Source organism: Oratosquilla oratoria, chromosome 21, assembly GCF_046742065.1.
Source record: "Oratosquilla oratoria isolate Oo_2021 chromosome 21, ASM4674206v1, whole genome shotgun sequence".
Lineage (NCBI taxonomy): Eukaryota > Metazoa > Arthropoda > Malacostraca > Stomatopoda > Squillidae > Oratosquilla > Oratosquilla oratoria.
The window spans coordinates 19990409-20018401 of record NC_134797.1 but is presented as its reverse complement, the minus strand read 5'-3'; the positions used below and the strand labels follow the sequence as shown (position 1 = coordinate 20018401).

At 37.1% G+C, this 27993-nt stretch overlaps 1 protein-coding gene across 1 annotated transcript in view; it reads left to right on the top strand.

Annotated features, from left to right (window-relative positions):
- Positions 1-2133: 2133 nt before the first annotated feature.
- Positions 2134-27993, top strand: part of LOC143036738 (lysosomal alpha-glucosidase-like) — a 79536-nt gene continuing 53676 nt past the window's right edge. Inside the window, exons 1-8 of the mRNA XM_076204425.1 lie at positions 2134-2279; positions 13829-13941; positions 14072-14434; positions 14640-14867; positions 17358-17509; positions 22645-22819; positions 26860-26950; positions 27449-27617. Coding sequence (XP_076060540.1) covers positions 13846-13941; positions 14072-14434; positions 14640-14867; positions 17358-17509; positions 22645-22819; positions 26860-26950; positions 27449-27617 — 1274 coding nt within the window. The 5' untranslated portion in view covers positions 2134-2279; positions 13829-13845. The remainder of the gene's footprint in view (positions 2280-13828; positions 13942-14071; positions 14435-14639; positions 14868-17357; positions 17510-22644; positions 22820-26859; positions 26951-27448; positions 27618-27993) is intronic.

Below are 27993 nucleotides of genomic sequence, written 5' to 3'. Positions count from 1 at the left end.
GCTCATGTGGTGTCGGGGGCTCGTTACCTGGGCGGGGGTGGCTGGCGGGGTGCTGTCCAACTTTTGCCATGCAGGTCGAATGGGCGGTGATGCAGGAACGAAGCGATGGCTGAGGGGTGGGTGCTGCTGGTGTGCTTCTTTCCTGGAGGGTAGGCGCTTGATGCGTTCGGGACATCGCAGTTTCCACGCGTGGTATCCCTTGCCACAGTTCGGGCATCTCGCGTTGGTGGTTTCTTTGGCTTTGTGGCGTTGAATGCAGTCTTCGGTCGGGTGGTGCAAGCTGCAGACGCCACACCTGCTGTTGTGTGGGCAGCGAATCTGTAGGTGTCCGAAGCGCTGACATTTGAAGCGCCGCACAGGTTCTCTGGTGAATGGGCGTAGGGGATACCTACCCCAGGCCCCTAGGTCGAGTTTTGCGGGTGCTGTGCCCTGAAGGACCACCAGCACCTGTCGTCTGACCATCTTGTCTGACCTGGCCTGTAGACGTTCAGCGGTTACCACGCGGGGGTGGACCATGATTGCCTCCAGTGGGAAGTCAAGAGGATATCACTGAACCACAACCTTGGTGTGCTTCTCGGTGGGTTCAAGACGAACTAGCCTGCAGCCTACCCCGGGTCCCGTCCGGGCCTCCATCTTCATTGCCGTCTCCCTGTCCCTGGGGGTGAGTATGTACTCACCCTTTAGGTTAGCGTTGAGCGTGATCTTTAGCCCCGGGATGTCCCTTTCCAGTGTTACAATTGCCTGGTAGGGGCTTGGGAAGGCTTCAGGGTTCCGGAGCTTGAACTTGGGGAGAGGTGCGGTCATGCCTTCCTCCGTGTTTTTACGGGGGGATTTTCTTCCGTCCCGCTACTTGACACCCCTCTTCCTCCTGGGGCTGGAGGTGGCTCCTGGTGTTGTTGCCGTCACTCGCATTCTTCTCCGGGTTGTCGTGGTCTGATGGATGGGAGTTCTCGCCCCCGTCGTCGGTTCGTCTAGTTTTGGTGGCTGCTTTGAGTTCCACCGCAATGTCTTCGTAACCGTCCGAGTAATCGAATATGCTTCATTGCGAAAGGCTTCAGCCATGCTGTTTCATGTCCGATGGAGACTACGCGGTCGATCGGGCGCACTGTATGTCTTCACTCTTACACTGCCACCGATGAACTGCCGAATGATGGCAGAAGTAGATGAGTTCATTGTCGTTCCGAATGGTCACCAGTGTAGCGATGCTACTGTGAGAAGAGAAAGAAGATTTGGTGCGTTCGTCTGCATTATTGTATGGTAAGGGTGAACTGATTTTACATGCGACAGGAGCCGATATATATATACCACATTGTGCGTAGTTACATAATTGCATTGGATTAGGTTAGGTCGCGTCAATCAGGGTCACACTGTCAAAGTCGCGTCAGGTCTACCCTTGTGGGCCACATAACGCGCGTTCCATGCCACGTGTTATCGTGGTGTGTACTCCTACTTTTGCCAAATTGAAATCTAGAAGAGGTCCTCCAGCCTGATGTACGGTCATTAATAAATTAGCATCTATTTGATTACAGTATTTTCAATCCTAATGTGTAATTCAAGTTTCTTCTCATATGAAATAAAATGTTTGTGCAAAAATTGCTTTACTATAAATAATAAAAAATTATAAAATTGAGATTACTGTATTATATTAGTTAATGACATTACGAAAAATCTGTAGCTTTAGAGAGAATCTGATTTCTGATTTGAATTCAGTATGATCGAATTACTAATTAGGTAAGAAAATGTACTATTGTTAATTCACCAAATACATTCTTACCCAGTGTAATGTAACTATAGCGTTTTCTATTGTTAACTGCAACGCATTTATAATGGTAGCTTTTCCCAAAGCTACTTGAAAGTCATGAAATGAATTATATGAAAAACGCTGACTCAATTATGCTCTATGTCCTTTTTAGTATATTTGTCCTATTATGGAACGTTAGCTTCTTTTTTTTTTGTAAATCTAATCTAAAGTAAACAAAGAGCATTATGGAAATATCATATGATGAATAGTAAACTGAATACTGAGAACTAAGCTTAACGTTAAATAGTGGTATTTCTATTGTAATCGAAACCACATTCCAAGCAGGTGTTCACTTAGATTCCATTGTCCGTTTTAACCCTACTTATGCATGATGAACGTCCTTTTTTTCGTCTCGGATCCCGGAACAGCTGGCCTAGCAACTTGTGCCCAGCATATCAGCTGTCACAGCAACTTGCTAGACAGCACCGGGAGTGGGGGCGGTAACTTGATAAGGTGATCAGGCACTTTTGTGTACAAAGTAAGTTTTATTTTACAATTTATTGCAAGCCATTTTGTGTGTACATACCAAGTATATACGGTTATATTAGTGTTCTATGTTGTCATAATTAAACAATCGTATTAAATACAAAGGTCAAATATGAGTGCAAAACTTGGGCATTAGTCTAGTTTTGATATCTGATTTGACGGTTTCAGTATAAAAAGTTATAAAACCTGTTAAAAAAAATGTTTATTGATATATATACTTTTGTATATGTGTATGATTACATACAATTACCTATTACTATATATATATATATATATATATATATATATATATATATATATATATATATATATATATATATACACACACGCATTAGTAGTTAATTGTATGTAATTGCACTATGATGTGGTAGGTAATTGTTTACCGATCTACCTCTAATAGAACCTTTTTTTTTATCTTTTTTTTTTTATCTTTGAGATCGTGACCCCAGACAATTTTCTACCTCACTCCTCAGGTGCTAAACATGGCATGATTATTTCCTTTATTACGAAAGTGTTATAGAGAAGGTCCCCTTATTACATTGAAAAAAAAGTAAAATTCATGAAACCTATTACATATAAGCAAAGATATCCAACATTAAACTTACATAGTCCAATAGCTCCTAACTTAACCAAACCTAACCATTCCATAGAAATTATAGTTTGGAGAATAATGATTTAAATTGTCCTGAAGATTTATCCCTGATCTAGTCCGACATAACCTAACTTAACCACTTTGGTATGATGATGGCTTTATAGGCGTCATGAGGAGTGAGTGGGTACACGAGGATGCTGGCGTTGTCATCTTGATTATGTATATATTTTTGTAGTTGTACATGAGTTACCCCCAGATTCTGTGAACTGGTTTGATCACATTTTTTGTGTTTATTATTATTCAGAGTAAAAGAGGAGTAATACAGCAGTGACTTTATATTTTATAATGTGAGTAGTGTGATGCATTGTTCATAGGGTAGCTGATGGTGTGCACGAGAATATGACTTGTACTGAAGTGGTTAACCTAACATAATCGAACCTAACTCAAAGTAATGTTCTTCAGGAGTAATACAAGTTACTTCCATAGGCTATTTGTGTCTTTTGACTCCTTCCAGACTCCTTCCATCTGGGGACATGCTCATTGTAGTGATAGCTCTGGAGAAAGAAATGAACAACTGCATATATATTTATATATATATATATATATATATATATATATATATATATATATATATATATATATATATATATATATATATATATATATATATATATATATATATATATATATGTATACCAAGAGCTTTTTTCCCCACATAAGGGAGGTTAAGTCAGAGGCATGCACCTATTCCCATCCATTTCAATCCCGTCTACCACCCTTTCCACCCCTCCCATCTTAGCTCCTCATGAATGGCAGGTCATCCCTGTATTTGCCAACTGCCCTGGGTCATATACTATATATATATATATATATATATATATATATATACATATACATATATATGTATGTATATACATATATATATATATATATGTATGTATGTATGTATGTATGTATGTATGTATGTATGTGTGTGTGTGTGTGTATTTACCTAGTTGTATTTTACGGGAAGGGGAGCTATGCTCGTGGTGTCCCGTCTTCATATCTCATTTTATCTAAACTGTTTTTAAATTCATGTATTGTTTTTGCACACACTACTTTCTCATCTAACTTGTTCCAACTGTCTATTATTCTGAGGAAAGCTGTTCTTTTTCAGATCTCTTCTACAGCTGTCTTTCTTGATTTTCTTTTTGTGTCCTCTTGTATTTCTATCATCCCATTTTATTAGATCCTCTCTATCAAGAATTTCTATGCCTTTCATGATTCTGTAAATAGCTATCAAATCTCCTCTCTCTCTTCTTTGCTCTAGTGTCTGTAGCTCAAGTTTTGCTAGTCTCTCTTCATATGATAGTTTTGAGAGTGTTGGTGCCAATTTTGTAATTGCTCTTTGTATTCTTTCAAGTTTTTTTATACATGTTTTTGTACTTGGTGACCACATCGTTGCTGCATATTCCAATCTTGGTCTTATCAGAGTGATTAGTATTTTCTTCACCATTTCTTCATCCAGGTATGTAAATGCGACTTTGATCGTTCTTATTAAATTATAAGTTTCTCCAAAAATCTTGTTTATATGTTTCTCAGGTGACATATTATTCATAACAATGACTCCCAGGTCCTTCTCATTTTCTACTTTTTTTATTCCTTCTTCTCCCAATTTATATGCTCCTGTTATTCTGTTTTTGCTTTTTCAAAATTCCATTATACTACACTTTTTAGTGTTGAATTCCATCTCCCACTTCCTACTCCATTCCCATACTTTATTTAGATCACTCTGTAGTGACTCACAATCTTCTTCCGTGTTCACTTTTTTAATAGTTTTGCATCATCTGCAAAGAAGTTCATATAACTTTTAATTTCTTCATCCATGCGTCTTGTAAACAAAAGACGGACCAAGGATGATGATGATTTCGGTGAACAGAAATGTAAAGATTAGAAATATAGATAAGAGCAGCACAGTGGAAGGTGATAATAATAGTTTCCAGGGATTTAAAGAAGGTGAGGGGGATACCAACCTCCGATTAGCAAGAGTAGAGGAAAAACTTCATAAAATGACAGAGCATTGGGAAAATAGGTTTGGTAACGTAGCCAAGATTGCGCAGAGAGTTGAAAGATTGGAAGAACTAGAGAAGGTGAACAAAAACTTAAAAGAAATAGAAGAATTAAAAAGACAGTTAAAAGAAGTTAAAGAAGAGAATGAGGAATTAAAGAGGAATAATAAAGACAATAAAGAGGCCATAGCAAAGGAAGCACAGGGCTGGAAAAAATCCAAGAAAACAGTAAAGTTGCATTTACTGACATAATTAAGCAACAAATGAAAGAACAAACTGAAGACTCAGTTATTAAAGTGATGAGACAGAAGGAGAATATAGTAAGAGACTTAGCAGACAAAAAGAAATGTATAATTATACTAGGAATGGAAGAGAAATTTAACCAAAATAGAACCACAAGAATTAAAGAGAAAAAAGAAAAAGTAAACAGTTTACTAGAATTAGTTCAAGAAGATGAACCTGAAATCATGAAACAAATTGAAGAGATGTTTAGGCTCAGAAAATATAGTACAGGTAAACGTCGACTTACGATGGCCGCGACTTACGATTGTTCGACTTTACGATGACGACGACGACGATATGATAATTTAACCCCTTCCATACGGTGCCGCACATGTAGGCGTCATGAGGAGCAAGTGGATTCGCGACGCTGCCATATCGGCGTCTTGATTATATTTATTGTAGTCGCCCCTGTGTTTTTACATTCTCTCAAATGTGCCCTAAATCCCATTCTCTGTGGTTTTCAAAATTCGCGGGTGAAAGAGAGAACGATTGATATAAGCGGTGACTATATTTTATGATGCGAGTATTATTATGTCACGTCGTACGGCTGGCATTGGCTGCTGCCCGCGAGATTTAAGTTCCGTACTGAAAATACATATTATAGTGTTTGAATATGGTAAAAAGGATAAAAATAATTAAATAAACTACTGTACATGTTTAATAGGCTATATTCAGTATCTCTGGTGGTTAATATACAGGTAGGCTAGGTACAGTGACCACGGAACAGTGATACACAAATTGGGGATCGACTTACGATGAAATTGTCTTACGATGGCTCTATCGAAACCTAATGCCATCGTAAGTCGACGTTTACCTGTACAGATAAGACCAGACCAATTAAGATTAAATTCAGGTCACAAACAACAGCAGAGAATATATCTTAGGAAAAACAGGGAAACTAGCAGCAAGTGAACAATATAAAAATGTATGGATAAAAAGAGAAATGAATAAAGAGGAAAGAGAGGAAAAAAAATGAAAAGGCAAGAAGCTAAAGAAAAAAAAACAAGAACAGAATGGAGTCAGAAAAAGAAGAATTCTGTTGGAGAGTAGTGAATATGAAGGTGAGGAAACGGACCATAACAGAGAGAAACAAAAAAGAAACAGAAAATACAATGGAAATAACAGAAAGTTAAGAGTGTCCTACACAAACATAGATGGATTAATAACAGGATTGAATGAACTGAATGAGTATCCGAAGGAAAAAGAACTGGACATAATGGGAATTGTAGAGACAAAATTAAATGGTCCACTACCACCCAACAGCATAGGACACAATGCATATAATCATTGGATTAGAAACAGAGAGATAAAACAAGGGGGTGGAGTTATGTTCCTGACTAAGAAGGATATAAATATGAGGAGTGTCACATATGGAAAGAATAGAGTAGAGATGATTAAGATAGAAGTAGAAGACAGAAATAAGAAGAGCAGAAATTTTGTAATAAACTATGTGCCCCCAAAAACAGCCTCATAGGAAGAGAGTGAACATAAAAGTATGTGAGAAGACACAAGAATAACATTAAACAAGATAATGGAAGATGGAGGAAGAATAGTTATGATGGGTGACTTTAATTGCAAAGAAGTCTGCTGGGAAGAGATGACCATAAAGGGCGGAGAAGACTCATGGGGAAATGTTCTACTTGAGATGATTATTGACCACACAATGACACAATGGATTCAAGAGAACACTAGGTATAGAAATGAAGAACCATCGAGACTAGACCTGATAATCACATCAGAACCTGAAATAGTTGAAAAGATAGAATACCAGGCACCAATAAGTAAAAGTGACCACATATTGATAGAATTAGAACTAAATGAGGAAAAATACATGAAAAGAAATGAACAATATAGAAAAGGAAGATTGATGTATGAAAAAACAAATTTTGATTAAATTAGAGAATTCTTTCAAAATGAAAATTGGGAAAGAATACACAAAGAAGATACAACAGTAGAAGAGAAATGGAATATTTTGACAAAAATTTATAAAAGAGGAGTGGAAAAGTATGTCCCAAGACAAAAACAAGAAAAAGAATATATAAAGTGCTGGTACAACAAAAGTTGTAAGGGGTTAAAAGACAAAAGAGATAAAGCTTGGACCAAATGGAAGAAAAACAAAAGACCTGAAAAATGGAAAATATACACTAGTTATAGAAATGAATATGTACAAGTGTGCAGAGACGAAAAAAGAAAATATGAAAAAGATGTCATAGAAAAATGTAAAGATCAACCAAAACTATTTTACAGATTTGTAAACAACAAACTGAAAAAGAAACAAGAATTAGAGAAATTACGACAAGGAGTTGAATACACAGAGGAAATAGAAATGGCACAAATTATGAACAAGCATTTTAAATCGGTGTTTACAAGGGAGAACATACAACCTGGAGAGATCGAATGGGAAGAGAAAGTCCCCCCTATGAAAGAAATAGAAGTAACAAAGAACGAAATAATGAAACACTTGAGTAATCTTGATGTCAGAAAATCGCATGGGCCAGATGAAGTAGCAAACTGGATTCTGAAAGAATGTAGGAATGAACTGGCAAACAAAATACAAAGCATGATAAACAGTTCCTTGAAAGAAGGAAAAGTTCCAAAAGATTGGAAAAGAGCAAATATAATACCTATATACAAAGGAGGAAATAAAGAGGACACTACAAACTATAGACCAGTCTCTCTAACAAGTACAATAGCAAAAATCTGTGAAAGAATGATCAAAAGTAGATGGGTAAAGTATTTAAAAAAAAACAACGTACTAAATCCAAGGCAATTTGGATTCAGACAAGGATGATCATGCGTCACCAATTTATATGTTTCTATTCAAGGCTAATAGATATAATACAAGAAAGAGATGGATGGGCTGATTGTGTATTTCTAGACCTAAAAAAAGCTTTTGACAAAGTACCACATAAGAAGTTACTTAGGAAATTAGAAACTGAAGGAGGAATACAGGGCAAACTGCATAAATGGATGGAAGACTTTTTGCAAGAAAGAAAAATGAGAGTAGTGATAAGAGACAAACACTCAAAATGGGATGATGTAATAAGCGGTGTTCCACAAGGAACAGTTCTGGCCCCAATAATGTTTGCTATATATATTAATGATATAGGTGAAGAAATTGAAAGTTACATGAGCTTCTTTGCAGATGACGCAAAACTGTTAAAAAAGTGAACACGGAAGACGATTGTGAGTCACTACAGAGTGATCTCAATAAAGTATAGGAATGGAGTAGGAAGTGGGAGATGGAGTTCAATACCAAAAAGTGTAGTATAATGGAATTTGGAAAAAGCAAAAACAGAATAACAGGAGCATATAAATTGGGAGAAGAAGGAATAAAAAAAGTAGAAAATGAGAAGGACCTGGGAGTCATTATTATGAATAATATGTCACCTGAGAAACATATAAACAAGATATTTGGAGAAACTTATAATTTAATTAGAACAATCGAAGTAGCATTTACATACCTGGATGAAGAAATGGTGAAGAAAATACTAATCACCCTGATAAGACCAAGATTGGAATATGCAGCAACAATGTGGTCATCAAGTACAAAAAAATGTATAACAAAACTTGAAAGAATACAAAGAGCAATTACAAAATTGGCACCAACACTCTCAAAACTATCATATGAAGAGAGACTAGCAAAACTTGAGCTACAGACACTAGAGCAAAGAAGGGAGTAGATTTGATAACTATTTACAGAATCATGAAAGGCATAGAAATTCTTGATAGAGAGGATCTAATAAAATGGGATGAAAGAAATACAAGAGGACACGGAAAGAAAATCAAGAAAGACAGCGATAGAAGAGATCTGAAAAAGAACAGCTTTCCTCACAGAGTAATAGACAATTGGAACAAGTTAGATGAGAAAGTAGTGTGTGCAAAAACAATACATGAATTTAAAAATAGTTTAGATGAAATGAGGTATGAAGACGGGACACCACGAGCATAGCTCCCCTTCCCGTAAAATACAACTAGGTAAATACACACACATATATATATATATATATATATATATATATATATATATATACAAATATATATATGTATATATATATTTATGTATATATGTATATATGTATATATATATATATATATATGTATGTATATATGTATATATATATATATATATATATATATGTATTTACCTAGTTGTATTTACCTAGTTGTATTTTACGGGAAGGGGAGCTATGCTCGTGGGGTCCCGTCTTCATATCTCATTTTATCTAAACTATTTTTAAATTCATGTATTGATTTTGCACACACCACTTTCTCATCTAACTTGTTCCAACTGTCTATTGCTCTGTGAGGAAAGCTGTTCTTTTTAAAATCTCTTCTATAGCTGTCTTTTTTTATTTTCTTTCCGTGTCCTCTTGTATTTCTGTCATCCCATTTTATCAGATTCTCTCTATCAGTAATTTCTATGCCTTTCATGATTCTGTAAATAGCTATCAAATCTCCTCTCTCTCTTCTTTGCTCTAGTGTCTGTAGTTTAAGTTTTTGTAGTCTCTCTTCATATGATAGTTTTGAGAGTGTTGGTGCCAGTTTTGTAATTGCTCTTTGTATTCTTTCAAGTTTTTTTATACATTTTTTTGTACTTGGTGACCATATCGTTGCTGCATATTCCAATCTTGGTCTTATCAGGGTGATTAGGATTTTCCTCACCATTTCTTCATCCAGGTATGTAAATGCCACTTTGATTGTTCTTATTAAATTATAAGTTTCTCCAAAAATCTTATTTATATGTTTCTCAGGTGACATATTATTCATAACAATGACTCCCAGGTCCTTCTCATTTTCTACTTTTTTTATTCCTTCTTCTCCCAAATTATATGATCCTGTTATTCTGTTTTTGCTTTTTCCAAATTCCATTATACTACACTTTTTTGTATTGAACTCCATCTCCCACTTCCTACTCCATTCTTGTACTTTATTTAGATCTCTCTGTAGTGATTCACAATCTTCTTCAGTTTTCACTCTTTTCAGTAATTTTGCATCATCTGCAAAGAAGCTCATATAGCTTTCAATTCCTTCATCCATATCATTAATATATATAGCAAACATTATTGGGGCCAGAACTGTTCCCTGCGGGACACCGCTTATTACTTCATTCCATTTTGAGTGCTGATCTCTTATCACTACTCTCATTTTCCTTTCTTGCAAAAAGTCTTCCATCCAATTTAGCAATTTACCTTGTATTCCTCCTTCATATTCTAATTTCTTAAGCAACTTCTTATGTGGTACTTTGTCAAAAGCTTTTTTTAGGTCTAGAAATGCACAATCAGCCCATCCATCTCTTTCTTGTATTATATCTATTAGCCTTGAATAGAAACATATTAAATTGGTGACGCATGATCGTCCTTGTCTGAATCCAAATTGCCTTGGGTTTAGTACGTTGTTTTTTTCCAAGTATTTTACCCATCTACTTTTGATAATTCTTTCACATATTTTTGCTATTGTACTTGTTAGAGAGACTGGTCTATAGTTGGTAGGTTCTTCTTTATTTCCTCCTTTATATATAGGTACTATATTTGCTTTTTTCCAATCTTCTGGAACTTTTCCTTCTTTTAAGGAACTGCTTATTATGCTATGTATTTTGTCTGCCAGTTCATTCCTGCATTCTTTCAGAATCCAGTTTGCTATTTCATCTGGCCCATGCGATTTTCTGACATCAAAATTACCCAAGTGTGTCAATATTTCATTCTTTGTTACTTCTATTTCTTCCATAGGGGGGACTTTTTCCTTCCACTCAATCTCTTCAGGTTGTATATTTTCCCTTGTAAACACTGATTTAAAATGTTTGTTCATAATTTCTGCCATTTCCATTTCCTCAGTGTATTCAACTCCTCCTTGTCTTAATTTCTCTAAGTCTTGTTTGTTTTTCAGTTTATTGTTTACAAATCTGTAGAATAGTTTTGGTTGATCTTTACACTTTTCTATAACATCTTTTTCATATTTTCTTTTTTCCTCTCTGCACTTTTGTACATATTCATTTCTATAACCAGTATATATTTTCCATTTTTCAGGTCTTCTGTCTTTTTTCCATCTGTTCCAGGCTTTGTCTCTATTGTCCTTTAACTCCCTACAACTTTTGTTGTACCAGCATTTTACATATTCTTTTTCTTGTTTTTGTCTTGGGACATACTTTTCCACTCCTTTTTTGTAAATTTTTGTCAAAATATTCCATTTCTCTTCCACTGTTGTTTCTTCTTTGTATATTTCTTCCCAGTTTTCTTGTTGGAAGAATTCTCTTATTTTATCAAAGTTTGTTTTTTCATACATCATTCTTCCTTTTCTATATTGTTCATTTCTTTTCATATATTTTTCTTCATTAAGTTCCAGTTCAATCAATATGTGGTCACTTTTACCTATTGGTGTTTTATATTCAATCTTATCTACTATTCTAGGTTCAGATGTAATTATTAAGTCTAGCCTCGATGGTTCTTCTTCATTTCTATACCTAGTGTTCTCTTGTATCCATTGTGTCATTGAATGGTCAGTAATCATCTCAAGTAGAGCATTTCCCCATGAGTCATCACCACTCTTTACTGTCATTTCTTCCCAGCAGATTTCTTTGCAATTAAAGTCGCCCATCATAACTATTCTTCCTCCGTCTTCCATTATTTTAGTTAATGCTATCTTTGTGTCCTCTAACATACTTTTATGTTCACTCTCCTCCCATGAGGCTGTTTTCGGAGGCACATAATTGATCACAAATTTTCTGCTCTTCTTATCTCGGTCTTCCACTTCTATCATAATCATCTCTACTGTATTCTTTCCATATATGACACCTTTCACGTTTATATCCCTCTTAGTCAGGAACATAACTCCACCCCCTTGTTTTTTCTCTCTGTTTCTAATCCAATAATTGTATGTATCATGTCCTACACTGTTGGGTGGTAGTGGGCCTTTTAATTTTGTTTCTACAATTCCCATTATGTCCGGTTCTTTTTCTTTCAAATAATCATTCAGTTCATTCAATCCTGTTATCAATCCATCTATATTTGTGTAAGACACTCTTAGTTTTCTGCCACTTCCATTGTGTTCTCTGTTTCCCTTATGTTTTTCTTTAGTATGTCGAACTGCTTTATTTTCATGTTCACTACTCTCCAATAGAATCTCTCTTTCTCTGACTCCGTTCTTTCCTCGTTTTTTGCCTTAGCTTCAATTCTTTTCTTCTTTTCTGCCTCTCTTTCCTCCTTATTCATTTCTCTTTTTATCCATACCTTTTTATATTGATCATTTGTTGCTAGTTTCCCTGTCTTGGATAGAATTTTCTCTGCTGTTGTTTGTGACCTGAATTTAATCTTAATTGGTCTGGTCTTATCTGTACTATATTTTCCGAGTCTGAATTTTTCCTCAATTTCCTTTATAATTTCTGGTTCATCTTCCTGGACTAATTTTAATAAACTGCTTACTCTTTCATTTTCCTCCTTGATTCTTGCGGTTCTATCTGGGTTATGTTTCTCTTCCATTCCTAATATAATTATACATTTCTTTTTGTCAGCTAATTCTCTTACTATATTCTCCTTCTGTCTCATCACTTTAATAACTGAGTCTTCATTATGTTCTTTCAATTGCTGTTTGACTATGTCAGTGAATGAAACCTTATTCCCTTCTTGAGTTATTCTCCAATTTTTAGCTTCTGTAGCTATTTTCTCTTTGTTTTCATTACTATTCTTCTTCAATTTCTCATTCTCCTCCTTTACATTTCCTAACTGTCTTTTTAGGTCCTCTATTTCTTCAGTTAAGTTTCTGTTAGCCTTCTCTAGTTGTTCCAACCTTTCAATTCTTTGAAAAATGGAGTCTACGTTACCTAACTTACGCTCCAAGTCCTCGATCACCTTATCAACTCTCTCCTCTAGTCTTATCAGTCGGGGGGGGGGGGGGGGTTGTGTCCCCCCCACCCTCTTTAAATCCCTGGAACATATTCTCGTCACTTTCTTCTGTATTGCTCCTCTCTATACTTCTAATCTTTACATTTTTATTTGCCATTTCGTCATCACTGAGCTGGTCCGGTGGTCTTTTCATGTTTACCTTACGCCCGTCTGCCTGGGCCAAGTCCACCACATCCTCATTTCCTTCCATTTCCCCAGCAATCCCTCCCCCTCTCCTCTTTCCTTACTTTCCCACTACCTCACGAGCAATTTCCCCCCCCCTGCAAATACAAAAAGGCACTTCTCTTTGCGTTGGTATCCACAATCTTCACTTTTCTTCAGAGCGCTCTTCAAGCCGTCCGTTCGCTGAAAGTGTGTGTGTGTGTGTGTGTATATATATATAGAGATATATATGTATATAAATCAGTGACATGAAAACATGTTTACAGGTGATGCAAAAGTCATGAAAAGAATGAAAAATGAGAAGGACCTTAGGCTATTGCAAAAAGATCTAGACGCTACTTTCGCATTGAAAAGTGAGTCTATTACTAAAGCCAAAGAGGAGATAGAATTAAGAGTATTGATAAAATATAATCCATTACCTGCCAGACATATCAGCAGGATTGCGGGGGAAACGTATGGACTGCTGCTGAAGATTAAAGTGGCTAAAGATGATAGTAGTTAGTAATGTGACACAGCATTTTAGTTTTGATATACATCATAGGGTATTGATTCTTTACAGTTTGCTCTGGTGACAAGATGGTAAAAATTCAGCTTCCTCATAAGGATTTGAAACAAGAACCCCTCATTTCTTCTCTAGTACTACATGATGTCCAATGGCATCACAAGAAAAAGGTTTGGTGAATTACAAGTTTAAATCATTTATCACCAGTAGTCTTGAACACTAAATTCATGGTTAATATCTCAAGTAGGTAAAGATTTTAGTCAAAATACTTAATTGTCTTTTCTTTTTCCTTCAAATCAGAAGGAACAGGTATCAACATTGTGGTGGAAGTCATTGCTATTTATAGCAGTGTTTATTGTGGCATTGATCCTTATTATGCCTCTGTTCTTTTGGGGTGCATGTACTAGCATGTTGCAACACCTCAATCTTCATATCCAGGATGTAACTCAGTCTTATAAAGTACCAGAGAAGAATGACTATAATTGCGATGAAAAAATCCTGCCAAATTGTGAAAAACATGAGAAAATTGAGCTGAAGCCCCCTCATTTGGAAGATCCAACTATGTGTCTAGATATTCCATTGGAGCTCCGTTTTGATTGTCATCCTGAAAATGAAGTCAGTCAACAGAGTTGTGAAGCTAAAGGATGTTGCTGGAAAGAAGTGGTAGGATAATGAATTTCTTTTTTAAAGTATTTCATTTAAAAGCATGCCATGAATGCATAAAATATATTCCTAAATTGTGTATAAAACATGGAAATGATGTATAAAAATCCCATGACATTGGAAAGGTTCTTTATTGTTAAGGAAGAAACTTGTTTTTAAAGTTGCAAATGGTAAAGGAAGTTGTGATTTTTTTTTTTTTTTTCAGGTTCCTGAAATGAAGAAGCTCCATAAAAACAACTCTTCAATTCCTCTCAGTATACCATATTGCTTCTATCCTCGGGATTATGTTGGTTATAAGTTTAAAAATCTTACTACCAATGCCAATGGGCTCTCTGGTTTTCTTCAAAGGGAGGTTTCTAGTGGATTTCCAAATGATATTCCAGTAATCAAGATGGACTTCATTTTTGAAACTGAAGAGAGGCTCAGGATAAGGGTAAGATTATTTTTAATTCAAAATGGCCCCTTGATATCATATGGACATCCTCTCATCTGAATGGAATTGCCTGGTGGCAACCAGAACAGATATAAGAACCAAATGACCTCAAAGAATTGATAGGTTTGGACTTCTAACTTCTGACTTCTGACTTCTGACTTCTGACAGTTTTCCTGTGCATGAAATACCATGGTGGTTGCCACAGTTTATATAGAGTTGAATACAGACCCCAAAGGGTTAAAAATAAATGTATTGTGTAGATCTGGAGTTGATATTTATAATTAGGTTTCTACTTTGTCTTTTATGTTGAGGGGCCAGTGACAAGTACCTGCAAGTGGTGGTCCCACAAGATGGATGTCAGAGAAAATCATTGTCATGCCACTGATCTTCAAAATTCATCAACACCCTCACCTCTGTCTGGAGATAGATACATCTGTGAGGGGGTCATTCTTGGTCTCCAGACTGCCCCTAAGAACTCTATCAAATTCAGTTGTATGTCCACCTTTTAACATAAGGAGAACTGACAACTGGTGACTACTTTCCTCAAGAAGTCAGTGACATAGAAACTGACCCAGGCTAATACAGATAAGTCCTATTATACAACCCGTTGATATATGAGAAACTGATGATATGACCTGTGTAAATTAGTGACTATTTTCAATATACAGTCTTGAAAATCTAATGAAAATGACAAAGTCCATAATGCACACCCTGCTGTTATTACTACACATGTATCTGGGCATGTATGATTCAGATACACAGACAAGTTTGTGGATGATAGAAGAGAATTGTGCACCCCTTTCTTATCCCCTACCTACTCTTCATCCTCTATCACTCATTACAAGAGAAATCATTATATGACTCTACCAAATAGAACTTTACCACATGTATCTCCAAGATTTCCCTGCACAGCATAGTTAAGTCCAAAATTTCTTCTCAGAGTTCAGTAGGATGGCTGAAGAACCATTGCCAACTGTTGTGAGGTTTTACGTTTCCATTCAGTAAAAATCTTGTTGACTATTGTTATTACATTTGGATCCTGTTAAGGATTCATCTAAACTACCCCAATTGAACAATTTCATATAGAAACAAAAATTGTCCCCATAGAACACCACATAAAAATGACAGTAACAGAGTTCTATGCCAGAAGTCTTACCATCACACACCTCTCACACTACATCTCCCAAACACCACCAACAGAATGCAGCAAAAAAAACTATATCAGTAGTGTACTACTCAAACACATGTAAAAACCTACCACCTGTACCACACAAAACATTCATACAAAAATGCATATACACTAGGATCACTAAAGAAGCCCTTCAAGTCAGACCACCAAACTCAGAGGGAGGTTTCTAGTGGATTTCCAAACAATATTCCACCTAGACATAAGCCCTATAGAAGAAAACCCTCCCACATCTGGTAAGAACTATGTTGGCACAGTTGTGTTCAGGATACCATCCAGCATTGAAATGCTACAAACACAAAATAGGTTTGGCCACAGATTCTAAGTGTCCCAGATGCAACCACCACACAGAGGACACAGAACACTTCATACTACAATACTCCACACTAACAGTACCTAGACAATAACACAGTATGAGGTCATGTGAAGGCCATGGGTCTTCTGCAAGAGAGACGAGGGGCAACAAATTGATTAAATGATTGAATCTGTAATAACAGACCCCAGTACAGTGGAACCTCTCAATCTGTTACCGCAGGTCTCTCTAGCAGGAGACGCACGGCTCTCAGGTAAGTGGCAGTGACCACCAGACTGGCCCATTTATCGCTCAAGGAAGAAATATTGTGTTTTATGGGAATAGTGTAGTGCAGTGTAAGGTAAAGTGTTACAAAGGTAAAGCATTCCAGCAGAAGACCTATTGGTCCATACCAAGGTTGGAATAAAAAAAATTATATCCTTAAGTAATAGTCAAATTTTAAGACCTTTTTTAGATATGAAATTAGGGGGTTAACTTGTACATATAACCTATTTTCAAAGGAATGAAAAATGTGATTGGAATGTGTGTCAAAAGATAGAAGTGAATAGAGGGGGTTGACTTGTACATATATACTATTTTCAAAAGAATGAAAATTGTGATTGAAAAGATAGAAGTGAGTGAAGGGAGAATAGGAGTGGATGAAAGGATGATGCAACCAGAAAGGATGATCTTATCTACTTCATAATTTATTTTGAGTGGATGAGGATGGGGAGGGTCTGAGTGGATGAGGATGGGGAGGGTCACTATATAGTAAAGTTATGGAGATAAATGAATTCCAGCTGGAAGCCCCTTCTATGGAATATCTGTGACTTACTGTATTTCTTTTGACCTAAGCATTGAAATTGTGGTGGGGGAAAGGGTAATTCTTCATCCCTGAGGTGTTGAGATGGGAGGGGTGGTTGAATGGGTGTTATTTGCTTATGATGTTGGTGTGTGCTTTGATTTGACTATTAGTATATATAAAATCCTTTATCATTTGTCTTTTTCTCAGGTGACAGACCCTACACAAAATCGATGGGAGGTGCCACTTCCTACTGAACCCAAGTTTCCATCACTGAAAGATACTAAGATGATGTACTCCATCGAAATTACCAAGTCATCAGGTTCATTTCGGGTTTTAAGGAGAAGCAGTGGTGTAAGAATGTGAGTGGACTCATCAGTTTTTGGCAGTATATAAACAAGAGTTAGATTTAAACAAAGTTTAATTTTTTTCATCATTTTAATTAAGTTGTAGATATTTTTCCTAATGCCAAACAATCTTATCCATCTGGGGACTAAATCCAGATGAAGGGCATTGTGATTTTCATAAACCTCTTTCAGTCTAGTTTCTTTTCCTAAGATGATACTGAGGGCTACAAACATTTCTTAAGAACCACATTCAAATATGCAACCTGTGGCTCATTCAGGTCATTTCTGTGGATCCAGAAGCTTCTTATAAAATAGACATTGCATCAAAATGAAGATGTCATATTCTGTAAATTTGTAAAACATTCTAGGCAAAATTTTACATATACATTTTTATTTAGCTTTGAAAAGATCTTTAACCATCAATTATTATGATTTGTAGAAACATTTTTCTTGATCTGGACTTATTGAACTGAAATCTTTTGTGACAAGCTACTCAAGTCACACAATCTATGTTGACTTTGACTGTGACAAATGGAAAAAAAAATCTTTTCACTGCAGTAAGCAACTCCATTCCCTCAGTCAAGAGAATAACAATACCAGGCATACAATGATGTATGCCCAAGTTACAGGCAGTGAATGTCAAGGACACAAGTTCTTGAATCTTTAGATAGAAAGGTATGTTTCTCTCTCTCTCTCTCTCTCTCTCTCTCTCTCTCTCTCTCTTCCTCTCTTTCTTTTTTTTTTATTACATTTTTTTAAGAATATGAGGGAAATCCAAATAATGCAGTGAGAGGGTTAATGAGAAAGAGAACGGTTAGGGGAAGTTTGACTGGTTTAGTTGCTGTTAGTTTTCCCGGGACATGATTACTGTGTTCAGGTCACTGGAAAGGATAAATTACATTGATGGAAGAGATCTCCTGATTAAAGATGGGAGAGCTTTAAGAGGTCATAGAAGTAAATTAAGAAAGACCACATGTTGAAAGGATGTGAAGAAATACAGTTTTCCATATAGATGTATAAATATGTAGAATGTCTTAGGTGATATAGCTCAAGCTCAAACGATACATGAGTTCAAGTCTAAATATGATAATTGGAAATCAAAGATATAGTTTAAGTTGGAACTGTACATAGATTTGAGTCTAGGTAGTATGTTAGAAAAACAGAGAATAGACGGGACCCAGCAAGCATTACTCTTTTCCTGTATATTACAGTTAGGTAAATACCATGCAACACAACCATACAAAAATGCATACTCAAATTACAAAAGAAGTACTCCAGGACCATCCATCAAATGCCCAATGCCCACAAAACGCCTTCAGACGTTAGGCCTGCAAAGAAATCCTTCACAGGAGAAGCAAGAACATGCTGGCATGATTGCACTTAGGCCACCATTCAGTTTTAAAACAGTGCCAACGCAAGATAGGCCTGGTTACAGAAGCAAACCACTTTTGATACAGTTGCCACACAGAAGATGACAAACACATCATGCTACATTGCCTAACTCTAGCCCTACCGAGACAACTACACAGTATCTCTTCTCTGAGAAACTTTTGAGCCAGTCTGGTGACTGTTGCCAGTTACTTGGGGGCCTTGGTTCTCTTGCAAAATAAACCTGGAGGAATGGATTGATTGATGCAACAGCTCCCTTTCTGTAAATCCATTAGGTGGTTTCTGTTCCACATAGGCAAATAAATTGCATAGTTTCTAAACCCAATGCTATCTGTCTGTCAGTCTCCAAGTCTCACTGATATGTTTAGAGTGGAAATATAGCTGAGCTGGGAGAGATAACTGCTCTCCTGGCATGGAGGGGGCATTTCATGATAACTTCTCCCTGATGATGAATTCTGTGGTCATCATTGGTGATTCTTTGGTTGTTGACATGTTTGATTTAAGATATTTTAGAGATTTGATGATATGCCTCTCCATTTCAGGCTTTTTTTTATATCTAGTGGCTACACCTGAGTGAAAGTGATGTTCATTGTGTTGCAGGGAGATGAGACTTTGATGTCCTTCCTGCAGAATTATTTCATAAGTTTGTATTGTTGGTCTAAGTAGGGGAGAGGATGGCAGTGAGTTAGAAATAAGTCTGAAAGGAGAGAAGCTAGGGGAAGTGGTTTTAGGTATTTGGGGTTGCATGTGGCAGGAAAGGGAGGAGTGAAGGTGGAGAGGTAAATTGTAGATTGAGGATTAAAAAGTGTAATGAGAATTAGACATTTGAGAATGAATGCAAATAGATTATACAAAGGGATGATTGTGCCAACAGCACTGTATGAGGCAGAGACTTGAAATTTAAGAGAGACAGAGGGGAAAAATTGAATGTGTTTGAGATAAAATGTCTGAGAAATATGGTAGTGGTTACAAGATTGAGTGAGAAACAAGGAGGTGAGGAGGCGAGTAGGGGTTAGAACAGGGGATGAGACATAGGGTTGATGAAAGAGTATTAGGATGGTTTGGACACATGTAAAGAATGAGTGAAGAAAGATTAGTAAAAGAAGTGTGGAAGGCAGAGGTGGAGTAAACTTGAGGGGATGATCAAGGATGAGATGGGTGGATAGGGTGAAAGGGGTGTTGAGCAAGATGGGAATGTCTGTTGAGGAAGGGAGAAGGAAAGAGATATGGATGAGTGGAGAATGGTTGTGTATAGATGATACTGTGATGCAAGGAAGAGAGGGGTGAGGATGGGGCATAGGGAGTGGTTATGTGTGATTGATATTTTGACACAGCTAGAAGAGATTTTTCCCTTTTCTTTTTCTGCATGAGGGGATGGAAAAGGGGGGGTTCCCAATTAAATGAAGTGGCCTAGCTATGGATGTACTATGTCTTGTTGCATTGCTTCTGACCCAGGGCAATGGATGAGATACAGGGATGACACATCATCCATAAGGGGCTAAGGTGAGAGGAAGGAAAGTGTGGTGGGAGTGGAATGGATGGGAATGAAATGGGTGGGAGTGTAAGGGGGGGGAAAGGCCTTGGTATCTAGATAGCTAAGTCTTAGTATTGGGGTTCTGTGATGATGTCAAACAAAAAGTTTTTAATTAAATGTCTGAAAGATTGAATTTGTATCATCAGGTATTTTTTTCTTTGTATTTACCTAGTTGTATTTACCTAGTTGTATTTTGCAGGAAGGGGAGCTATGCTCGTGTTGTCCCGCCATTGTATCTCTCAGTGTCTAGTTTGCTTTTAAACTCGTGAATGGTTTTTGCGCTTACTATTTCATTATCCAGTTTGTTCCAAGTGTCTAAAAATCTGTGTGGAAAACTGTTTTTCTTCAGTTCTCTTCTATAGCTATGTTTTCTTAATTTCTTTCCATGTCCTCTTTTGTTTCTCTTGTCCCAGTTTAGTAATTCTTCTCTATCAAGTATCTCTGTGCCTTTCATGATTCTGTAGATGGTCAGTAGGTCTCCTCTCTCTCTTCTTTCCTCCAGTATCGGTAGCTCCAGTTTAGCCAATCTCTCCTCGTATGATAGGTTTGCAAGTGCAGGTGCCATTTTTGTAGCTGCTCTTTGGATTCTTTCTATTTTCTTTATGTTCTTTTTGGTACTGGGGGACCATAATGTTGCCGCATACTCTAGTCTAGGCCTTATCAATGTAACCAAATTTTTTTTTATCATGTCTTCGTCCAGGTAAGCAAAAGCCACTTTTATTGATCTTAGCAAGTTGTAAGTCTCCCCGACAATTTTGTTAATCTGTGTATCATAGAACAAGTCGTTTGTGATAATAACTCCCAAGTCTTTTTCGGATCCTACTTTCTTTACTTCCTTGGTTCCAATTGTATAATTTCTTGATATTCTGTTTTTGCTTTTTCCAAACTCCATTATGCTACACTTCTTAGTATTAAAATCCACTTCCCATTTCTGACTCCAGTTCCATACCCTATTCAGATCTTCTTGCAGTGCTTCACAGTCCTTATCAGTTTCTACTTTCCTTAACAGTTTGGCATCATCAGCAAAGAAGCTCATGTAACAGTTCACACCCTCGTCCATATCATTCATATAGATAGCAAACATTATTGGAGCCAGTACAGATCCTTGCGGTACTCCACTGATCACCTCTTTCCAATCTGAATATTTTTCTCTGAGTATTGCTCTCATCTTTCTTCCAGTCAGGAAGTCCTCCATCCATTTTAGTAGGTTCCCTTGTATTCCTCCTATGTGTTCCAGTTTTTTTAGTAGTTTTCTGTGTGGTACTTTGTTAAATGCTTTCTGCAAGTCTAGGAATGCACAATCAGCCCATCCATTTCTTTCTTGCACTATGTCTATTAGTCTTGAGTAGAAGCATATCAAGTTTGTGGTGCATGATATACCTTGTCTGAACCCGAATTGTCTTGGGTTTAATATGTTGTTATCTTCCAGGAGTTTTACCCATCTATTCTTGATGATTTTCTCACAAATTTTGGCTATAGTTCTTGTTAGTGATACTGGTCTATAGTTGGTGGGTTCTTCCTTGTTTCCTCCTTTAGATATTGGTACAATGTTAGCATTTTTCCAGTCATTAGGTATCTTTCCTTCCTTGAGTGAGCTATTTATTATGATGTGTATTTTGTCTGTTACCTCTTCTTTGCATTCTTTTAGAATCCAATTTGCAATTCCATCCGGGCCATGTGATTTTCTGACGTCCAGTTTTGATAGATGTTCTGATATTTCTTTTTGTGATGTTCTAAATTCACTCATGTGGGGAGAATGTTTGTTATTATCTACGTCCCAATTTTGTATTTTCTCTCTGGTGAAGACAGATTTAAAGTGGTTGTTCATGATTTCGGCCATCTCTAATTCTTCTGTGTATTCTATATTTCCTTGGCGTAGTTTCACTAGTTGCTGTTTGGTTTTAAGTTTACCATTTACATACCGGTAGAATAGCTTGGGCTGATCTTTGCATTTATCTATAATATCCTTCTCATGGTTCCTTTTCTCCTCTCTTCTCACATTAACATACTCATTTCTATAGTTTATATAAATTTGCCATTTGCTTTGTTTTTTGTCTTTTCTCCACCTTTTCCAAGCTTTGTCCCTTCTGTCTTTTGCCTCACTGCATCTTTTGTTGAACCAACATTTAATGTACTCTCTCTCTCGCTTTTGTCTTGGTACATGCCTGTTTACCCCTTCATTGTAATTAGCCAACTGTATGTAACCCTGTTGTTTTCTTCTTACCAGATTCGACACTCAAGAAGCTGCCCCTCTTGTCTTTGCAGACCAGTTCTTACAACTGTCTAGCTTCTTATCATCAGACTTCATATATGGCCTTGGGGAACACCTAAATGGATTGCTTTTGGATATGTATTGGAAGAGACATATTTTATGGAATCTTGATCATATTCCTGAAGAAGGGGTAAGAATAGAATTTTTGTATTTCTAGATAGTTTTTGTACCTTCTGTTATTATGTATGTTGGTAGTTACTGTGGGGTCACTGGATGTTGGTTGTTGTTGTTGTAGTAATTTCTCAGTAGTCAAGATACTGAATAGTATAGGTAAAAGTTGACAGTTTTTGTTCAAACTAACAAATGTATAACAATATAAAAAAAATTTGCTCTTTATTTATTGGTAAAAGAAGTTGAAAACGACAGCTCACAAACTGACCTATACAATAGTACTGTATTTGACTGATGAGTTAAACACCATATGAGGATGGAGCCTTTATTTGTACGACGTTTCGCTTATTACAGCGAAACGTCGTACAAATAAAGGCTCCATCCTCATATGGTGTTTAACTCGTCAGTCTTGTTGGCAACTGCCACTTTCATGAAAAGTACTGTATTTACTTGCAGTTAGGTGACTACAGTATTGGTGCTTTCACATGGCTCATAATACATTACATGCTTTTTTTTTCTTGGTGCTTAGTTTTCAACCATCAATCATGAAATTGACCAGACAATATAGCCATCAGCAACTAGTAAATGTTGCCACTACACTCATTGGCAATGCTCAACTTGCTCTTAACAATGACACCTCCACACTATCATCTGGTGTTCATTGGGAGGACTTCCAACCATAACAATGGTGGAGGAACATGAGCATCTCTTTGTTTTGGCAGCATTTGTAACTGTTTTTCTTTGAAAATTTTATTTTAATGCTAAAAGAGACATTCCAAGTACACAAATGATGCAAGTGTGCAGAAGTATTTGGCAATTGGCTGTTTCACTAGCAGAAACTTCTGCTTTGAGTTGTGCAGAATGCATTTGTCTTTTTCCAGCAGTAGAACCTAGAGGTAGTGCTCAACTTTATTGGCTGACTTAATTGAGATGTCTTTCCGGGCTAGTCTATGGGGTATCTGTCTTTTTGGTTGAGCTGGCTATCTCCTGATGACAGGTTATGAGACCATTCTCATCCCCACCTTCGGGTACTTGGTCACTGTGATGATCAGGATGATCACAGCTTCATCCATGGCTACCACATGTGTGTGCAGTGTGACAGCTGTGGTCCTCAAGCAGCTCATCAAGGAGCAAAGCCTTCCATTATGCCTTGTTAGCCAGGAAGTGTACTTTGAAATGTGGGGCCAGAGATGTTGGTAGAACATGATTGAGACATTATGACATCAAGTCAAAGTATACAGAAGAACCAACCTGAGTAAAGGTGAAGCCTCTGCTTGGTTTCCTTGATTGTATAGCCAACCTACAGCTGGAGTATTGGAGGGCTTTGACAGGAAGGAACAATGATAGAGAGATGTTACTGATGTGTTTTGAAGGAGAAATAGTAATAACAAACATATATAGTGGATTCCATGAACTTAGTTCCAAGAGGTAAGATTACCTTGTTCATAACTTGGATTGCAATTGAAAGTAAACTCAGAATATCTTTGATAAGTCCTCAAATCTTGGGGGATAATCCCACTAATGTGTACTAGATTTGGTCTCTTCCTGGACTATGTTAGCATTTAGGTTTCTCAAATCTTCAATTTTGGACCCAGTGAGCTGTACATTCCAATGTAGGTGTGCATTTTTTTTATATATATATTTTTTTTTTATATTTTCCCATCCTTCTGTACATCTTTTGTAATCATAATTTTATGCTTTTTAAGAATACATACATACATATACCAAGGCTTTCTTGCCCTTACAAGGGAGGTAGCCAAAAAGAAAAAGGCATAAAATCATTCCCACCCATTCCATCCCTGAATACATTCCACTCCCCTCCACCCTCCCTCTTATCTTGGCACCTCCTGGATGATGGGTCATCCCTGTACCTTGTCCACTGCCCTGGATCAGAATCAGTGTCGCACTGTTTCCCCATGTGAACTCAGTGGGTGAAATGCATACATACATACTTATACCAAAGGTTTTTTTCCCATGACAAGGGAGGTAGCCAAAAAACAAAGGTATAAAATCCACTCTCAACCATTCCATCTCCATATACTCCACTCCCATCCATCTCCACATACTCCGCTCCCATCCACCCCCTCCCTCCCTCTTATACTCCACTCCCATCCACCCCCCTCCCTCCCTCTTATCTTGGCACCTCCTGGATGACAGGTCATCCCTGCATCTTGTCCACTGCCCTGGGTCAGAAGCAGTGTCACAAGATACAGCACATCCACAGCAAGGTCACTTCATTAAATTGCCCCCCCCTCACACACACACACACACACACTGTCCCCTCGTGCAGAAATGGAGAAGACGGGGAGAAATCCCTTCGGGCTGTGTCAATTCATTTTTCACTCATACTCCATCACCCCCCATCCTCCACCCACTCCCCCTTATGCATGACTTTAAGAAAAAACTGGATGTGGAAAGATACAACAGTGGGTCACTGTGAGCATATCTCTCCTTCTGCAAGATACAACTAGGTAAATACACAACTATTCTCCATTCACCTCTATTTTCTGTCATCTCCGATCCTTCCTCAACAGACATTCCCCTCTTTCTAATGCCCCTTTTACCCCATCCATCTCATCCTTGGTCACCCCCTCATGTTCACTCCTTCCACCTCTGTCTTCTCCACACCTCTTTTACTAATCTTTCTTCACTCATTCTTTTCATGTATCCAAACCATCCCAATACTCTTTCATCAACCCTATCACCCAACTCCCTCTGAAAAATCATCACTTCTGTAGACATTGATGTCACTCATTTCTTTGTCATGAGTTGTCAAGAGTAGTATCATTTTTTTTTTCTTGTCCCTTTTCGTGTAGCTTAAAGAAATCACTTTATGCCTTAAGAATAATCCCTTATAAAGAGAAAAAGGTCTTTTACTCTGTCCTCAGGAATCTTTATTACAATATGCTTCATATTCCTCTCAAGTGACTGCTTTGTAATTAATGTCTCCCACAAGGACCCTATTGTCACTTTGTTTACTAGCAAATTGTAGAAGAAAATATTTCTGACAAAATTTCCTGGCAATCTGTTTCATTCTTTAGGGAAACATATCCTGTCATGGTGTTCCTTCTGTCTGACTCTGGTTCTAATATCAGGTTTGTATAATGTTGCTGTGGTAGTTCAGTGTGTGGTTGTTCTTGTCAGTTCTATAAGCTTTTTGGGTGGATGAGCAGGGGGTTGCTGTATAATGAAGCATGGGGGACCAGATCCTGCTGTCAGGCCCTGCTGTGGAGGTGCAATGTCTCGCTGCATTACTTTTGACCCAAGCAGTGTATTTATTTACCTAGTTGTATCTTATAGGAAGGGGAGCTATGCTCTTGGTGTCCCACCTTTTTATCTTGCAGTGTCTAGTTTGCTCTTAAATTCATGTATGGTTTTTGCACACACTATTGTTTCATCCAGTTTGTTACAAGTGTCCACCACTGTGTGGAAAACTATTTTTCTTCAGATCTTTTCTCTAACTATCCTTTTTGAGTTTCTTTCCATGTCCTTTTGTGTTTCTTTTGTCCCAATTTAGTAAATCCTATCTGTCAAGTATTTCCGTGCCTTTCATGATTCTATAGATCAGCATTTCTCAACCTTTTACCTTGCATAACCTTTAAAATAAATTGCATATCTCTAGGAACCCCTGCACACAAAAAAGCACATATACCATATCTTTATTTTATTTTCATCATAATAATAGGTTAGATAGGATGATGTCTATATTACATTATTACAATAACCTTTTGCAGAACCTTAGGGTTCTGCAGAACCCTGGTTTGGTTGAGAAACACTGCTATAGATGGTCTGTACGTTGCCTCTCTCTCTTCTTCGTTACAAAGTTGGTAACTTCAACTTAGCCAGTCTCTCCTCATATGATGGGGGGACAGGGATGATCTTTTATGATGAAGTGATGGGAGAGTCAATGAAGAGATTTCATGGGTTTGAAGTATGTGTATGCTTTGGCTTGGTCACCTCCTTTATAAGCAAGAGAAAACATGCACATATGTATTTACCTGCATATATGACTTGTTTAACATTAGTCCTACTCTGATTAGATTGTCAAATATGTTCCAGCCCAATCTGTATGGCAGTCATCCTTTCTACATGGCTCTAGAACCTGATGGCAATGCTCATGGTGTCTTCCTTCTTAACAGTAATGCTTTAGGTTAGTAGAAGTGAATTTATTCATCTCCCAATTGTTTGTGTAGTTCACTGATGTATTGTTGTGGGATTGTTACACAATTTTATTCACCTCATGGGCACACCTTAGCTTAAATAGGATCTTGATTGATCAAGCCAACTTTCAGGGTGGAATCCACCCTTCAGCCTAGTAAAAATATGTGGTATTTATTTCAGCTAAATCTAGACAATGTGCTATGGCATGTGGGTGTACTGTATTATTGTAAGGAGCAGCAGATTATTATCATAATTTTTTATTTATTTATTTATTTTTTTTTTACTCTTGTGCTCCTGCCTTTAAGAATATTTTATAGGTCATGGAAGATATGACTTTTTTCATATTATTTGGATGATTTTATTTGATAATTTCTGAGGTTATTTTAGTGATTGAAAGTAAAATATTGCACAAAGTTACTTATTGAACACTTAATTTCTACACATGAAGGAAGTGTTTTATGATTTGTATTACCCATATTCTGTACAGATGTTGTATTGCAACCATCTCCTGCATTGACATTTCATGTTACTGGAGGGATCTTAGACTTGTATATTTTCCTTGGGCCTACACCTGGTGATGTCATCAGGCAATATACTGATGTAATTGGACGTCCATTCTTACCACCATACTGGAGTTTGGGCTATCATCAATGCAGGTATTCCAGCTTATTTCTTTACAGTGTATGAATCTGTAAGTGCTTGATTTTAGATTGCATAGTAGGTTTCAGATGCTTAGTAGAGAATTCCAATGATTATGTTAAAAGATGTACAGTTAACTGCCATATCACTCAATCTGTTGCCCCAGGTCTCTCTGGTAGAATACCAGTTAACCAACAACAGCTACTAATTAGGCCCACAAGTCACTAAAGGAAGAAATGATGTGTAGTAGTTAGTGTTGGGTAGTGTAAGATGAGTTGCTCAGTGTTCTCTGTGTGATGGTTGGGGGCACTTTGGCTCTGGTCAGCCCTATTCTGTGCAGTACTGTCTCAGTGCTGGATGGTGTTGTGAACACTTATGTCATTCTTGCTTAGG